Raw genomic sequence first — 17,670 nt, forward strand, 5'->3', positions numbered from 1 at the left:
CATGGAAACTTAGGAAACAAATGAAGCAAACACACCACCAACAATTCGCCCACACTACCACCCTAAACTGGACCTTAAAACCTAGCTTATCAGAAGCACTTTCCTATAAACTTTAAGTTGATAATTAGGTGCTATAAACAAACACCATTCACACACACCAAGTAAATGTGTGTGGTTGTGTGTGTTGTTTTGACTGCATGCCAAATGCCTATATTTGTTATGGTTTTCCACTGAGCAAATAAGCCTAAATTTGCCTGCACATGGCCGTTAATGAAGCTCCATTCTCATTGACATACCTGGATCTGCCAGCAATGCATCATTGGCTGCCCACTGGAGCTCAAAGCTATAGAAACAAATCATGTATTCAAGGTCCATAAGTATCACAGCCAGACTATTAAGCTGGTCGGCCAGCCAGAAATCTGCAAAGCCCACCTTATGGAAGGGGGCAGTGAACACCCGAAACTGCAAAAGAAAAAGAAAAAGTGTCACACACATTTAGTCACCACAAAACGTAGTTACAGAAAATGATAGCATGTTCTCTTCTATAGAAATGATCAAGTTATCCAGCATTATAGGACAGATCTGTGGCAGTGTAACTATGTAAATCCTTTGTTTATTGTATGTTCCTGATTGATAGAATCATTTGGCCATCATACAGTTTTTGGATAAATGCAGCTGTACAGTGTTGGCAATTGGTAATAAAATTGGTAATGACATCACATATTTTTTGTAAGGTAGGTGATGTAAATAGTGAAATATTGTTGAGTATCCTGTCTACAAATATACCAAGTGTAGGAACCGTGTTCAGCATCAAGAACCACCAATAGAAATGTTTGCTGTCAGACACTTCTTCAACCATGATGGCTGGAGGGAATTTGAACTAATAGAAAAAACAGATTTTTCTCTATCTCATCCCATTTCCCCCTCAAGGTCTGAAATCAGCTATGCGCCTCTCAAGCTAGACCATTTCATGCTCCATTTACCTTAGATTACAGCTCTTCCTGCCTGTTTAGTTGTAACAACAAAACGCTAAAAGGGCAACATCAAGATTATCTAGTCTTGATGCTCAGTTGTACACAACACAAACAAGCCGGGGATACAGAATAATGCTTGCATTGTTGAAGACATGTTCCAATCAATACCATGTTGATTTCCTAACAAAAGACTAACACATCTGGCAAATGTGTAACCAGTAAGATCATCGTCATTTAGATCCCCACCATATTCAAGCTAACTAGTAACAACAATAGCACAGAACTCAACTCAGCAAGTGCAAATTTTCACGAAAAACACTCATTTTTGTGCAAGACACACTTATTGCAGACTAAGGCTGTGTACAACCAATTATCCACAACTTCTTAAAACAAAAGATCTGTGTTCTACCACAGGATGTGCTTGATATCCAGATTTTGGCTTACATTAATTCAGAATTCCACATTATGACCAAACAGTGTAGCTTGAGCTTAATTTTAGCTAATGAAGAAGGATAGTGACATAAACTCAAGAGTTCCCTGAATTCAAACTGAACAAGGAACTCCAGTTTAATACACACCAGGATTTGGGTACTAAAGATTGAGCACAGGAGGGGTAAGGGAAATGTGTGCATCCACAGCTTCATAAACAATCATTTATGCATCTACAGACAGTCATCTGAACACGCCTTAAGTATTAATTTGCAAAGACAAAACCAGATTAGGCTGCTTTCTTTGCGCAACTGCTGGGCAGTAAGAAACCACTGGAAAATTTACAAAGGAGCTTCTGAATGAGGCTCTGTGAGAAGCTATTGGATATCTTTTGGTTCCGACACCTCTCGCAAATTCTCATGCCAAGAGCATCAGGAGCAAATGCCTTGTCCCATTCTACTGGAAACGAGATGACGCAAGAGTATGAGTGGGCTAGGAACCACTGTGCCCATAGCAGCTGCGAGACACAACAGTTGCTAAAGATCCCCCAAACCTCTAGGTCACATAGAACATAGTAACATATACAAATAAGCTAAGAAATTAATTGCCACTGTTGTTACATGACCAAGGTGCAACCCTGCAGCTTCAGACCTGTGAAAACACGACAAAACGGTTCTGTTTTTATTACCAAGGCTAGAGTCTGCAAGTGCAATTTCTTAACAGTCACTAGGATGTGTGATTATAGGGCCATACAAGAGCAAACAGACACTAAATAATTTTAAAACTATCAAAATCGCCAGCATTTTCTACTGAAGAGTTTGTACAATATTCTTCTTACAAGAAGAACCTTTAACTTCAACCTGAAACTTTAATTAGCTGATAACTGGAATTACTACTTCAGTAATGATTGCAGAACTGTTATATCACAAAAGTTTCAATTTTTATTTGCAAAAGTGAATGTTATGGTATCAGCAGTGACTGCTATTCCAAGGGTATCGTGCCAACTTAACCTTTTGCTCATTTGCTCATACATTTGCACACACAGTGAGACCCTCAATCATGTTTAACAAGCATTTTGTGCAAGTGCCCCTGTTGATAAGTAGGACAGGTGGACTCTTGCCGCACATGAACAACAGCACTGAGTCACTGCTGTTTTTACAGTGGAAAAGCAAGGTGTTATTTTACGGGTTTTGAGCATGTCTCAGCTTACCAAGAGTTTGAGCAGCCAAAAACGGGATTTGTAGTAGAAGGTTTTGGTAGGGTTTATGAGAAACAACAACATAAATCCATACAATATAAGTGGGTTTGCCTGCATAGGAATATAGGGGTGACCATATATACATGCCAGCAGACTCAGGCACCACAATGTTCCAAGAAATCCAGCAACCTAGGCAGATGAAATAAAAACACAAACAATTCATTTGTAAAACAGCAATATATTCTCAAATCTGAACTATTTGTTCTGCACTATATTTTCATAAAGGTGAAGATTCCAGATAGTTATAACCCATAGAAAAAACATGGTGTGTGTTTTTTTTTAAAATGTACGTAACTCACTTTATCAAACTTAAGTTACCTGACTACACAAAGTGTATTACGTATAACGTTTAAAGCACATGAAGTTATATTGTTTTGTACACATGTAAGATTTAGATATATAAATGCCTTATTTTTACTCAAATAATAATTACCAGTAGAAATATTGCTAGACATAGAGCTGCAAGGTGCTGCTAAGCATAGCCCCTTTTTTGCCACTTGGGAAAATAGAAAACAAACAAGTAGAACACATAACAGAATGTTTCACTGCAAGATTCTGGCTACTTCATTCAATTCTCCCTCTCCAATGTTTTGAATTTTCTCCAACAGTTGGCATTCCATACCCACTGAGTATGCTCAGTCCTCACTGGGCTGTTATTAGAGGGGTTTTCAACCTTCGATACAAGCCTGCTGGTATCTCCTTCATGTGTGAGAGTGGTGCCATCTTAGCTACAGAAATAATGGCATTTGGAGACTCAAGCTCTCTATTAGTGTATAACCGGTAATGTATCCCTGGTGTGAACGTTAACTGAGTCTGTAGCTGAGAGGGCTGAAAAAACAAAAGTTGGCATCAAAGGCAGGAGACCCTAATCTTACTTTATGTGCATTTTCAGTTTCGTGTTTTAATATTTAAAGGAGCTATCAGTCTGCATGCGAATCAGCAAAGCATGAAGCTTCTGTATGCAACTGAGTGCTTGATTTGACTGGGAAGGAGGTGTGAGTGGGAAATTTCAGAAGCTTGACCTTTGCTGCAACCCAATAAGTATTATCTGTTTTTGACCGGGAATTCAAACCAACACGGCTGATTGTCTGAGACTACAATGTAGGGCTGGCACTCAGCACAGACCTCCATCCAAAAATGGGGTATAAAAGTGAACTATACTGCAGGGGTTGTTATATTCACATTGGGCTACAACAGCAATTGATAATGCTACAAGGTTGTTAACAAAAGAAGAACCATGCTGGATCAGGCCAAGGCTAATTCAGCAACCTATTCTCGCAGCAGCCAACCTTGTCACAATGAAATTCACCACACACTACCTTGAAAAAGCATGCTTGGGGTTTAAAAGCATTATCTCCTGATGCAGAAAGGAGACAATGGATTTCCTGCAGCCTCCTGCTGGATAATGTATTTTCTATTTGGATGGTAAAAGCTTTACAATTAGGGCAGTATCTGAAGAACTACAAGTTGTCTGCATTCATAATCAAGTTCAAGAATAATCTACCTACCGTATTTTTCGCTCCATAGGGCGCACCTAGTTTTCAGAGGGGGAAATCAAGGAAAAAAATATGACTCCCCCCCCCCAAGCTTTGGGAGCAGCGGACAGGCTGCACGCAGCTTGTGCGCTTCTCCTAGACCTTCTCCCTGCTTTTGCGGGAGGTGGGGGAATTCCCCCACCTCCTGCAAAAGCCTGCAGAAGCCGCGCACTCTTTAAAGGGGCGGCGCGGCTTCTACTGGCTTTTCTAGGAGGTGGGGGAAGGGACTGATGCGGCCAGTCAGTCCCTTCTCCCTCTTGGGGAAAAACCCGCAAGAGCCGCACGGAGCTTGGGGGCTTTTCCCGCCTGCCTCCCCCTGCATTCGCTCCATAAGGCGCACAAACATTTCCCCTTACTTTTTAGGAGGGAAAAGGTGCATCCTATAGAGCGAAAAATACAGTAACTATATTCCTGACAAAGTGTCCTGTGAAAATTGACACTAGAAAGGTAATCTGTTTTGAAGATGATATATCAGGATGATCAAACAACAGCAAGGGGGATAACAACATCTACTGCTAATCAGGGGGCTCCGACACCCAATTGGACTACTTACCTCAAAGAGATGTTGATGGGACAAATTACTGCGAGGGTTAAGCTCAAAGATGAGGACATGATTCACTCCAGCTTGCCTCCAGCCATATGTGTTAATCCCAAGGAGAAAGAGGAATTCTATCAGGAGAAAGCCACCGCGATAGATTCTTATGAGTGGCCACACGTTCAATGCTTTCAGAAAAATTACACCTGTCAAGGAGAAGATTCAAATCAAACATGTGCAGAATGGACCGCTCACGGGAGACAGTCAATTTTCTGCTCCCTCGCAATAAAAAAAACATACTCCTCATCTGGACTTAAAATATCAGTAAATGGCTGTGCATGACACCACACAACCTAACCACTGATCAGAACCCACTGCCCAAATACTATGCCTAAAATTAGGACATCTGAAATTTTGGGCCCTCAAAACCCACATTCTGGGATAAATTACCTTTAATGGGCATACCTGCAGAAACTTAACCAAGTTCAAATTAACAGCTTTTGTCACACCACTTACAAAAGGAGGAAGCTGCAGAGAAGTTTGCACAAGGCTAAAAAGGGAGGCCATGGACAGATTTAGTTTAGAAAATAAAGAGGGATCTACTCAAGTCAGTAGTTCCTGTTTTTAAATACTATTGTTGGTGAAGATTCCCAAGCAGCCTGGGCTCAAAATGTTCTTGATAAGGTCTGAGACTGACTCACTAGGAATGAGGCATTTACAGACAGTGCTCATCCCCAAATGCAGAAGCTATACCAACACAGCAAGGTTGAGTGCATTTCTGGGGCTCATGACCCTTTCATCACAATGTATGTGGAAGGCAGCGCACAAAGTACAAGTGGAGCAGAGTTATGCAGAGGGCTACAACCAGTCAAACAAGCAATTTGCTAACTGGAGGAAAACACTTTTAAAAGGAGCGGCATGTCCTGGCCTATGTAGGAAGCTTCATTATCTTGATTGGGTCTGCTTTTCCCTGCTTCATTTGCTCCTATGTACTGTGAACGCTTGCATATGTAAATGGGACCCCACAGATAATCTCTTTTCCTGCACCTTCAGCCACTAATCTTTGCTTCCCCTCCTCCTTTCCCCTTCTCTTTATTGCTTTTTGAGCTTCTGTAAAATCATCTTTTTATTCTTCCATTTCCCTTTAAAAAAAGAAGAAAAATGCATGAGTGAGAGGGCTTCTAATAAATTGAATTAATTTAGTGTGATTTAGATTTCTCATGGCCGGCATCAGTTGTTCCTTGAAGCACTTTAATGTTATCTCTTCACAGTTGTAAAATTAAAAACAGCAGTGAGAAAAACAGTTCATCTGATTTTGAGATCTACCATGCCAAGCAGTATAAAGGATGAGTTCTTGAGAGACAAATGAACATTATCCCAGACATCAAAAGGATGAAGAGGTAAGAACTGATCAGAATGCTAAATACCAGCATAGTAAGCATGGTAGCAATTATCAAATATTAAGTACAAAAAGAATTCAGCACACTTTAGACTCTTATAAAGAGATTCTCTGGCACACAGTTACAAACTGCCACAATCTTTTCTAGAAAGTTGAAAAACCCTATTTTACACCTAAATTGATTCCGCACCCCCACCTCAGAAGGGCAAATGAAGAACTAAATCAAACAGAAGCTACATAAGATGATACTCTAGAGCCTTTTCAACAAATTAAAAATAAATTGACAGACCTAGATGGACATCTGCCTAATAATTCTGAAAGAAAGCCCCATATGTAGACTTTCAAACAATGTTATGTGGTTATGCGAAAGTATTCTACACGTGATCAAAGGCACTATTTAAAAGTTAGTTAGCAATTCCAGAGTTGAGCCCTGGCATAGAAAAGTTGTTGAGCTTATTTCGGGTAAGCTCAAGTGAAAACCCTGTAGTCCCCAGATCCACCTTTAACTAGTAGACTGAAAGGGTTTTGGGGATGAGGGGAATATGGCAGTATATCACCCGGAGTGACTGGTCTTTGCAATAAATGCCTGCTTTCTCGCAGATATTTTATGTGTAACTTTAAAATCATTTTTAGTATTAATGTTTGATTGTGAGGATTATGCCACCGCAAGCCTCATTTGGGATGCAAGCCTGTCTCCTTTCTGAACGCTGAAAGTGTTCTTTCAAGTTTCAACTATGCAAATTAACACAAATAGACAGATGGTTCTAAATACATCCAGAACTAACAAGAGCTACATGATATGAAAAGATCAATGAGCACATGTTTCACAAGGCCACTGACAAATATGCAAAGTGAAAATAGAAATTTTTGATTACAAAATACAGAGGAACAAGTATGAAATGGGGTATTGAATATATTAGATTAAATATATTGCTTTATGCTCTATGCACATTAAAGTGCCTAAAAAACAGGAGGTAAGTAAAGGTAAAGGTACCTCTGCCCGTACGGGCCAGTCTTGACAGACTCTAGGGTTGTGCGCCCATCTCACTCAAAGAGGCCAAGGGCCAGCGCTGTCCGAAGACACTTCCGGGTCACGTGGCCAGCGTGACATCGCTGCTCTGGCGAGCCAGAGCCGCACACGGAAACGCCGTTTACCTTCCCGCTAGTAAGCGGTCCCTATTTATCTACTTGCACCCAGGAGTGCTTTTGAACTGCTAGGTGCTATAAACAGGAGGTACTATACAAAAAAACCTACAAGATGCATACTAGCATATTCAGTGAATCGTTTAGCTAGACATTTCAAGTCATGTTAAAATGGCACTGATGAAAATGTGATACTAGGCCCAATTTGCACTAAATATGTGGAATAATGAGAATATTTTAACTTCAAGAATTTGGTGAAAAGTACTCGAAGACAAGCAATTGCCTGTGAATTTCAGAGAACAAACTAATTATACACAAGACCCCCCCGTCCCCAAGACTTCTGTCTTTTGTCAATGTCTCTCCCCAATGTCCAACACAGCAAGATCCACAGAAATCTGACACGGTTCCTAATAGTTCCTAGCAGTCCCAATAATCCTAGTAATCGCAAGCACAGAAAGCTTTGCCAGAAGTTGAAGCTACATCAAATAACAAATAACGTTCACTTATGGTGAAATTAATCACCACATGATTAGGTCATTCAAATTCACCCATGGATCCAGGCTGCAAGTGTAGGATGACTAACCTGAAATGATGACTGTAACATTCAACACGATGAATATTCCACAGAATAACCCGACCCTAAAGGTAGTCCATGCTGGCGCAGGCTGCAGATACAAGAGAAAGTTGGTTTAAACAAAATCATATTCTTGTCAGCTACATTAAACTGTGCTGTTGGGTTGTTGTTTCTTTAAAAAAAGATTGGAAAAATCCTCACAAAATCAATAGTATCTCACAATTTATAACTCTAAACTCCTCTTGGTTTGGTTTGTTTTTAAGACAGATTCCATACTGTCAACTGAGCGAGAGATGAGGGGTCAAGAAACACACACTCATTTGTTCAATCACTACTTATCGTTCTCTGACATAAAACAGCATACGGACACATCCACACAAGTGTACGAAGCTCTGATTGGTGCTGAGCAGGCAGCGTGTTTTATCTTTATAATGCAATGTCAGGCATCCGACTCCAGGCATTGTAGAAGATGAACTAAGCACCTACCTTGCTGGGAGGCAGGCATGCCAACTCAAGGGGGCAGAGGGGTCTTTTGCCCCCTCAATATTTGTTTGAAAGGCTCCTCCCCAATACTGAGGGGAACCAGTATGATGTTGTGGAAGGCTGAACCGGCCTGTGGTGTGTTGGGAGACGCCGTGGGGACTGGCGCGCCTGGCATGAGGCCACACAGTCCTGCACAGTGTCTCTCGGCACTGCAGGGACCAGCACAGACTAGCAGAAGGCTACATTGGCCTGTGCAGTGTTAGAAGACGGGTGTGATGGGAGCCATCGCTCCCCAATCTTGGGGTGCCACTGCTGGGAGAGGGTGACTGGTCACTGCAGCGCTGCCAGGGCAGTTCCCATGTCATTGGAGAGCCCACTGCAGAACAGCTGGGGGGAAATGTTGGTGGAGCTCTGGCAAGACATTAAGCCCTAGGGACCCAGCCTTTACCCAAGTATGCCAGGTACTGACACCAGCCCAAATGAGCCTTTTGTCTGTGTCTCAGAATGAGTGACGTGTCTAATTAGGAGACGGCTCCATCAAGGCCTTTGGTACGCTTCATGCTGGTGGGCGTTCTCGAGCTCTTTGCTTTAACTTGTGAGCTTGCATGAAAATAAGCAGCAAGAATGCGAAACAAAATCCACCCTTGAAACTGGAGAGCACACCAAGGTCAGATAAAAAGCTTCCAGGCTTTAAAACCACATGCAACTTTCTCTTGATGTGGGGACACTTTACTCTCCCATTATACACTAATAGCTGCATTGTCCTCTCCCAGTCCTCTGAAGCCAAAATCAGAAATACAGAAGTGGAAACGGAAGACTTTGCCTATACCAGTTCTTATAACTGCATATGCTCAATTCGCCCTGTCACACCAAAAGGCTAAAATGCAGTTGTTAATAATAATAATAATAATAATAATAATAATAATAATAATAATAATATCCTGCCCATCTGGCTGGGCCTTCCCCAGCCACTCTTAAACCCAGCTAATTTTTCATCACCTGTGCAGCTCCCAGTGGTGGAACACGTAACCGCTTCATAGCTTTCTGTCGGTCTCCATCTTCCAATTCGTTAGTCACCACTGTCTAAAGAGCCAAATAAACAAATAATCAATCATGCCTCAATTCAAGACCTGTCCCTTAAAAGATGTTTGGCAGAAGGAAAACACGTTCAATAACTCAGTTGCTATCAACGTTCACAACAGCAGGACATATTTAAAGGCACCAGTTCTTCGGTTTATTCAGATATACCACATTGTTACCATAAGCTGGTTAGCAGCATTTCGAGAAGATATAAACGCTAGCGATACCCGAGTGAATTTTGTCTAAGGGCAGGCGAAACAAACAGGCCAATGTACTCTACCTCTGTTTCAGAGATGAGCTGGTTGATTTTTTTGCAAGTATAAAACGGGGCCACTTCAACGTGCGCGACTCTCCAATCTGCACCTCGGGGAGTCTCCAGGATCTTGTCATGTTTCTTGAGGATTTTACGGAATCCTGTGAAGTTTAGGTTCTAAAGATACAGAAAAATCCACCGCCGTGTTATTTTCTTTCAATCTTTACAACATTAACTTTGATTTGAGATCAGAGAACAGGAAAAGTGAATCAATCTTCTTGGGGGGGGGGAGCATTTAAACGCCATAGTTTGTACAGACTGAAGCTTGGCAAAAAATAACAAATGCAGTTAAATTTAATATTCTGTCCTGTTGTAGGAAGCAAGTCTTTTCATTTATTGACATCAAAAGGAGTCAACACTCAGTAACAGAATGAAATTAAAGACCATCCTAATATTTCCAGATAATAAGCTAGGCAGAAATTGTGCCTAATTCAGATTAAATGACACATCTCTGCTACTGAAGCCATTAGTGTTTATTTTGCTAATTCTTAAGAAATCAGCTTTAAAAGAAATATCCATTAATGCCCATTGGGGTTGTCTTCGTAAGCAAAACCCTGCATCATGCACATCATGTTTTTAAATTGAGAGTAATCTTTGGCTATAACCTATATTTGGTTGCCTAACAAAATGTGATTGGTAAATTAGAATAGTCAAGTTTGCCTGAAGGCCAAACCCTGTTCTCCAGAAACCCTTTAACCCAGAAGGCGTGGCCTTGGTTACCATGGGCTGTTCAACATATTAAATGGAAAACAAACCAGGGTTTGCAAACAAGCATTTACTCCCAGCTCACTGAAGAGTGTACCTGTATCATATATCAAAGGACCACAGTTCAGCAGTAGAGCATCTGCTCTGCATGCAGAACCTTTCAGGTGAAATCCCTGGAACCTCCAACTAGATAAAATAATGTGTCTAGATAAACTGCATGTCTTCTGGAATGTCTCACAGTTTTGTTTTTGGGTGTACATCTTAATATCTTCAACATACACCCCAAAATAAGTAAAGAGTCTCAAATGGCTCTTAATGGGAAAGCCACTCCAAATTCCAGGCATCCAGATATGCTGTACTGCAGAGCATGCACATTTCTATAAACTAGAAGATATCTATGGCTTTTGCCCTCTTTGCTATCTGCTGCCAAATATATCAAGACTGTTTACTGAAGATTTCTTTACTTGGATTGTGGCTGAAAATTATAAACACCAGAGACTAAAAATAAGAATACATAGTGACATCTAATCTGCATAGCTATTCAATGCTTAATTAAATCTGAACCAGTTGTTTTTGTTCAATTTAGAAAGGGGAAAAAAAGCATTGTTTACAAATTCAGTCTTCCAAGTCAAAGGACATTTAGAACAACTGGCACTGAGAAAAAGCAAATGCAAGACTAAATACTAAGGATATGTATATCTTGTTTAGTTCATGCTCAGGGGTGTTAGAGGACCAATAGTACCTCTAGTGCAGCACACGTTATGTTACTTCTGGGGTAGTATGTCAACCTTTGGTCTCCACCCTACACTCAGCTGTGGCTCCTAGAAGCTGTCAGCATATGACAGCAGTCACATCCTAGGGCACTGCTTCAACTGGCCAACTAAACCAGGTGAAGTTTTTCGATGGGTCTCAAACTCTCAGTGAGTTATGGACTTGCCCTGTATGCAAAGACAGACTCCGGTGGATTGAGCGAGCGAGACCAATAATGGGTCGAACTACGGATTGTCTTTTTCTTCTGCAATGGGATGCCAGAAGACGAGTGTGCTCCTCTCAGGAGGGAGAGGTCGCTTATTACCGGTCTCTCTGGACTGAGAAAGATTTACAGCCAGAGGGTGACCACTGGAGAGACGCCTCGGTGTCTTGGGAAGGTGGCGGCCTTCCCGGGCGTTTTTCCAACACAACAGTCAAGAAGAGAGTTTCTGAACATGCTGTGGAGGGAGGTGAGTGGCAGGTGGGGCTTGTCCACATGGAAAGGTAGCCCATCTAGGAGAAGGAAAGGCTAAGGAGTAAAACCTACACCAATATGGAGTAGAGTGCCTAAGATGGTTGCATGGAGTCTTGTATGCCTCCTTCCGGCAACTCCTGCAGCCAAGCTGGTGCTAGTGAAGCCCAGAGTGGGGTCTTGTGATCTGGGCAGTCCAGGATCTCCATACACACTGCCCAGGCTTGTGCCCTGAGGAAGTCACTTTGGTGCTGCTAACACAGCAGTTTGACTTCACCCTGAGGTGCACACCATTATCTCTCAAGACAGACAGATGCCAACAAGTTCGTGTTCTTGTAGTATCTGAGACTGAGCTGAACTGCTAAAAGGCACAAAGATGCACCACTACATAGCTTTTATGCCATGGCATATTTCTCTCTCCACCCTCTTTCTGTGTGCATATGTATATATACTCTGTTGTATAAAAGTTTCTTTTTAACCACGCATCCATAGATTGGTAATAATTATGCTGAAAAAATGATTCCATTTAATGCAGCCACACAAATTCAAGACCAAATTTGAAAGCAAACAAAGAACAGCAGAATACCGTGCCTATGGGAGAGGTTATAAGATTTCAGCTCAGCTGAAATGGTTTCCAATTTAATTATGCCTGGAGTGATTTAATATTGGAGCTTCGTAGTATGGAAAGGAAGGAAGAGGACAGGGATATGGGAACAGGAAGCCAATGCATTAATGATCTATATTACTGCCAATGAGAAACCTTAATTACTTTCTCTTGAAGGAACCCAGCATTTCCCTCCCTTGGGGCAGTTGTGACTTGTTTCATAAAACTAAAATGGAAGCAAAATCATGGTTTAGGCCATAGATTTCTCTGTGACAAGTAATTTTGCTTGATGTGGGAGTAATTATAGCTTTTTTACATGTCACAAGGATCTGAAGCTATTGTAAAGCCTATAGCGAAGCTATTGTTAAATCATCATTTGTATTTCAATTCTTGCAAGTGTCTTTTTACTCCAATTGCACTCCAACTGAAATAAAGAGTTCAACACAGAGAATATCAATCTTAAACATTTCAGAAAGAGGAGAAATGAGAGCAGAAATGGTTCTGGGAGCAGTCACAGGGCTGTTTATATGGCACCAAACCATGGCTTGGCATGCTGTCTAAGTGACTCAATTCTAAAAAGCCATTTGGTAGCCCAGGTGTTGCCCTCCAGATGTTGTAGGACTACAACTCCCATTATCCCTGACCACTGACCTAACTGGCTGGGGAGTGGGAGTTCAATCATATCAAGAGGGCACCACATTGACTATCCCTGTGTTTTCATCTTACTTTGTAAAGTCACAGTGACAATAATAGCACTATATGTGAATTTTAGCTAGTTCGACATAGTCTTTCCAATGCCCTCTGTTCCTAATAGACATCCAGGAACCCACACTGGCCAACTGCTAGTGCCCCCAACCCTCTGGCAAAAAGAGTGCCCAGTGGCACATATCTCCTGGGTCCCTTAAATGCCCCAGAGAAATTACAGCACATGATGACATAAGGTCGTTTTAAGGGAACTGTACAGAGAAAATATGGCTGCCCCCATTGTTTTCCAGGGACATTTTGAGGTTCTGCTTTTAAAGTGTATGGCACAAAACAAAGACAGATCACCCAGCTACCTCACCTAATAGTAAGTAGTTCCCCCCTCCACACACAACATTCATCCCCCTCCCAATCCCTGAAAGGTTATTGATTTAATGCTTGGTGTACAATTCTCAGCCACTTACATGAAGCTATGCTGATGGAGGAAGTGAATTAGATAAGGGTTGTCAATTCTCAATAGCTCCCTCCCACTTACCCTTTATTTTAAGAAACAAAGTACACTGATATCTTGTTCTAGTCTTAGGAAGGAGCCGATGGAACAGCATCACTATTCCCAGCACCAAGGACAGCTCCTAGTGATAAACTTGCTCCAACAAGAGTGGAATGTGAACTAAGGCCTTGTGAGCTCTGCCTCCAGTACATCTCTCCTCCTTTTTGAGAACTAGAGTCTGGCCTGAAGACAGGTGATTTTCTTGCACTCTATGACATCTCACCTAGTGCACTCTCTGCACCATTGGACTAAAAAAGGTAGCATGGGAGATGCTTGGAAGGCACCCATAAGGATCCTGGCTTTGGTTCTATGGGCCCTGATGCTGTGGTAGCTGGGTCAGTAAGCTCCTGCCTGCCAGTCCTGGGTTCAGTGGTCCCCTGATCACCAGCATCTGGTTCAGAGTCAGGAAATCTGTCCAGCTCCTTAGCAGTTGACAATGTAGCCTCAAACTCTGTCCTGATTAACAGGGCCATGACAATCAGTTGAAGTCTGGGACGTGGTTGAGCGCTTGCTTTTCTCTCTATGCAATGACTTCTACCCCAGTAATATATTGGAGTGCATGCCATTATTTCTTCCACATTCCTGAAGGGCTTTCATTGATTCTTAAGGGGAAAGTAAATCACTGTGCTTGAAGACAATGCTGTAGTGGATATAATATTTGCTTATCCCAACTTTGGATGCTATAGCCCAGCCTTTCTCAACCTGTGGGTTCCCAGATGTTGTTGAACTACAACTCCCATCACCCCTAGCTAGCAAGGCCAGAGTTCAGGGATGATGGGAGTTGTAGTCCAACAACATCTGGGGACCCACAGGTTGAGAACTGCTGCTATAGCCACTAAGAATGGGGACCCCATGGGGGAATAATGCCTATCTGCCATCTTGTGAAAGCAATCCCAAGCTTGCAAGGAACAGAGCAGCTCATTTTTCATGCTCCCCACCAATACCAATGCAAATGTGCCGCCCACTGTTCCTTCTCAGACTGCATTAAATTTGTAAGAGGAGAAGACAGGACCAACAAGACAAGCCCAGCACTGAAGTGCAACTCCTTATACTGAATGGGTTATTACTGCTTGAGTAACAACATGCCTTGGAGATATTGCAGGTTCAGTTCCGTACCGCTGCAGTAAAGTGAATTTCAAGCTACGCAATTTTTTTTTGTTTCCAATTGCTACAGAAGTTATGTTTGCACTATACCGTAGTCTATTAAGCCAGCCCCCCACCCCTGGCTGCAGGGACGGGAGGGGGAAAACTCAGCTCCAGCCCTAGCCAGCTCCACTTCCATGGCCAGACGAGGGGTGGCGGTGGTGGAGACCTCTTCCCCTAGAAGCAGCCTGGCTGCCTGCAGCTGCAGCCACATCCTCAACAGGAGCAGTATCTCTGAAGCACAGTAAAATAAGGTATGACTGTATTTCCTCAAATAAGTGCCCCCCTCAATAACGAGCTGACTACACTGAAGGGGGAACTTGGCTGAGGTATGTGGCACAGAAAATAACCTAGGTTATCTCAATCACCCTGTTTTCAAAAAGCACAAATGAGCACCCAGTTTCTGATTTCCCATGCAAAATCATAAGGCCAATGCCATAGTTCCATTTCTCTAGACTGAGATTCAAACCTTTGTACCATTTCCCTTTTAAGTGTTCTCTCTCTGAACTATTGGACCGCTCACAGGGACCTTGTTATGCTAAGTTATATTCTTCCTTGTCCAACTGGCTTCCTTCCCTCTTCCTTGCACAATGTTTGCTCCAGTCACATTGTACTGCACTGCAACAATGCCTGTGTTGACGCTTTGGTACCGCAGAAGAACTGACTGTTCTACTGGGGTGGGGCGGGGTTGTCATCTCTCTTTCTTCATGCAAGTCTCCTACCCACCAGGCTATGAAGTAGGCTGACTGCTGTGATTAGAATGAAAATTCTTCCTTTCTTGCCTGACCAAGGCTTTTGCTAATGTCCATGGCCAAAAAATGTTCTGCCCAGATGGCTGCTGGCAGCATTGTGTGTGGCAGGGATTCAAATCCATACCCGAGAGGAGCCCTTGAGATTGTGACTACAGGTGTCAAAGTCACAGTCCACCTGCTTATTGGGCTACAGAATGCCTGTGATTGAGAAATGCAGTGGGCTTCTCCTGACAACATACAGGAGGGAGATTGACGGCACAACTCTGTGATACAGGACATGCTTTGAATGCAGATGGAAAATCCCACATCTCCAATTAAAAAGTACAGGCAGAAAGTCATCTGCCTGAGACCTTGTAAAGTTTTCTCCAACCTAACTAACTGAGCTAGCTGTATCAGCAGTTTGACACAGTGGTCTGGTTCACATGCCACAATAAACCAAAGTTAAAAACTCTAAAGCTCCTGTTGCACTGTCCCTAGCTCCTGCTGTTGTCACACCAAGGACAAAACAAGCTAGATTTTGGCTTGCTGTGCCACCTGAAAGGGTTCAGACGACATAAGCAGTCAAACTCTGGCTTGTTTTATCTGTGGCGCAGCATAAATGCGGAAAGAGCACTATGAGAACTCTTGGTGTCACCCATTGCAAAGATCTGGCTTAATCACTAAAAACTATTTGGTTGGAAAGACCAGAAAATAAGATCACAATGCTTTAAGGAGCACAGGTGATACCTGATAGTTCTGCAGTAGGATGAGGCTGAGGTAGAACTCACTAAAGGCCAGTTTCAGGTCTCTGATGTTCCTGTGCTGAACACGCTCCTCATGGGACAGGTGGAAGACTGGCATTTTACGTTGCCGCAGAGTGGTGAGACCACTGTTTTCTCTCTGTGCATCCAAAGTAGACTGCAGTTCATTCTGTAGTGTAGCAAACCTGCGCTGAGCTTCGGCAAGCTTCTCTTTAGAAGGGAAGAAGAAAGCAACAGAGTGTGATCATACAATATTACAAATGAGTACTCAGTCAAGTTTGTCAGGATATTTTATCAGGAACTCTGTATGAACATATGCACATTATGTTGGGTTGTTCTAACTGTCTTGACAGGGAACAAGAGTTTAACATCAGCACCTGCAGCTAAAACCTGGAGCTTTCACCAATGAAAAATGGGGAGGGGGTAAAGCACCCATGCTTTTTATGTTTTGTTTATTACTGCTTTGATGGTGTGTTGTTGTTGTTGTTGTTTAAAAAAAGACAAAAAATCTGGAGGCTTCTTCCCATGCCAATCAGTGTAGATGGTGTGCCATCCCACAGACAATTTGAGTTATCTATAAAATTTCAAACTCAAATCAAGAGTTATGGAAATGCTTCCAATATTCCCTGAGAATGGAGAACATTTTCACCCTCTTTGCAGGTCTCCAGAACAACTACAAAACACTGGTTTTGAACATGAAACCAGTTCGCTCAACATGAGGAGAAATTCATGACCTGCACTCCCTATTTTGGCTCATACTATTACAAACTGTGAATGTATACTGGAAAAGTTTCAGCCTCTCTATGTTTTCTCTGAACTCCACTTAAACCTCTGTCTGATCATTTGTGTTGGAAGCAGGCTGCTTTTAGATTCTACAAATGACTGATGCTGCTCTATGAAGGAATTATAGTTACATTTTATTATTCATCATTCTAAAGTACACTGGGGGTGGAGGAGAAACTGGAGGAACCAGAGGTCTCCCTCTGCCCAGCCCAAAATATTTCTGCCAGCCTCTGCCCATAAGCATGGAGCTCTTTCTGTCTGCCAAAAGTGAGGGCAGAAGTACTGCCAGTGGGATTGGCACCAACAGTAGTCTGGAGAGTCACAAAACAGGGCGTATTCCAAGGGTGAGGGCAGGCTGAACTGGTCTGGGATCCATTGGATCCCAAGCCAGCCCCACTGCCATCACGTGATGCCATCTGGCCCAATTTCTACAGCCTATACCCCCAAACCTTTTCACCAGAGCCAGCAAAGCAGTGTGGTTGTGGGAGGGTTAGTAGTTGCATTGCCCAAGTACACTCTGTTGCTGTCCAGCTGGGCTATGCTTGGTCCATACCCAGCTTTAAGGGTGACACAAAATATTGGTCCAAATGGCAACTGTATATCTCTAGGAAGTTTCTTGTATTTCACTACTTCTTCCTTTTCATTATTATTATTATTATTATTATTATTATTATTATTATTATTATTATTAAATTAATTAATTAAATTTGTATGCCACCTACCCATAGCTCTCAGGGGAGTTCACA

The 17,670-nt window shown here is 42.4% G+C and overlaps 1 protein-coding gene across 1 annotated transcript in view; it reads right to left on the minus strand.

Annotated features, from left to right (window-relative positions):
• XPR1 (xenotropic and polytropic retrovirus receptor 1) overlaps window positions 1-17,670 on the minus strand; it is a 103,394-nt gene that overhangs the window by 34,958 nt on the left and 50,766 nt on the right. The window contains exons 4-10 of the mRNA XM_083446336.1: window positions 16,128-16,351; window positions 9,691-9,840; window positions 9,330-9,413; window positions 7,857-7,938; window positions 4,750-4,937; window positions 2,614-2,790; window positions 297-462 (exon numbers count right to left, since the gene is read on the minus strand). Coding sequence (XP_083302462.1) covers window positions 297-462; window positions 2,614-2,790; window positions 4,750-4,937; window positions 7,857-7,938; window positions 9,330-9,413; window positions 9,691-9,840; window positions 16,128-16,351 — 1,071 coding nt within the window. The remainder of the gene's footprint in view (window positions 1-296; window positions 463-2,613; window positions 2,791-4,749; window positions 4,938-7,856; window positions 7,939-9,329; window positions 9,414-9,690; window positions 9,841-16,127; window positions 16,352-17,670) is intronic.

This window comes from Podarcis tiliguerta (assembly GCF_965153285.1).
Source record: "Podarcis tiliguerta genome assembly, chromosome: 6".
Taxonomy (NCBI): Eukaryota; Metazoa; Chordata; class Lepidosauria; order Squamata; family Lacertidae; genus Podarcis; species Podarcis tiliguerta.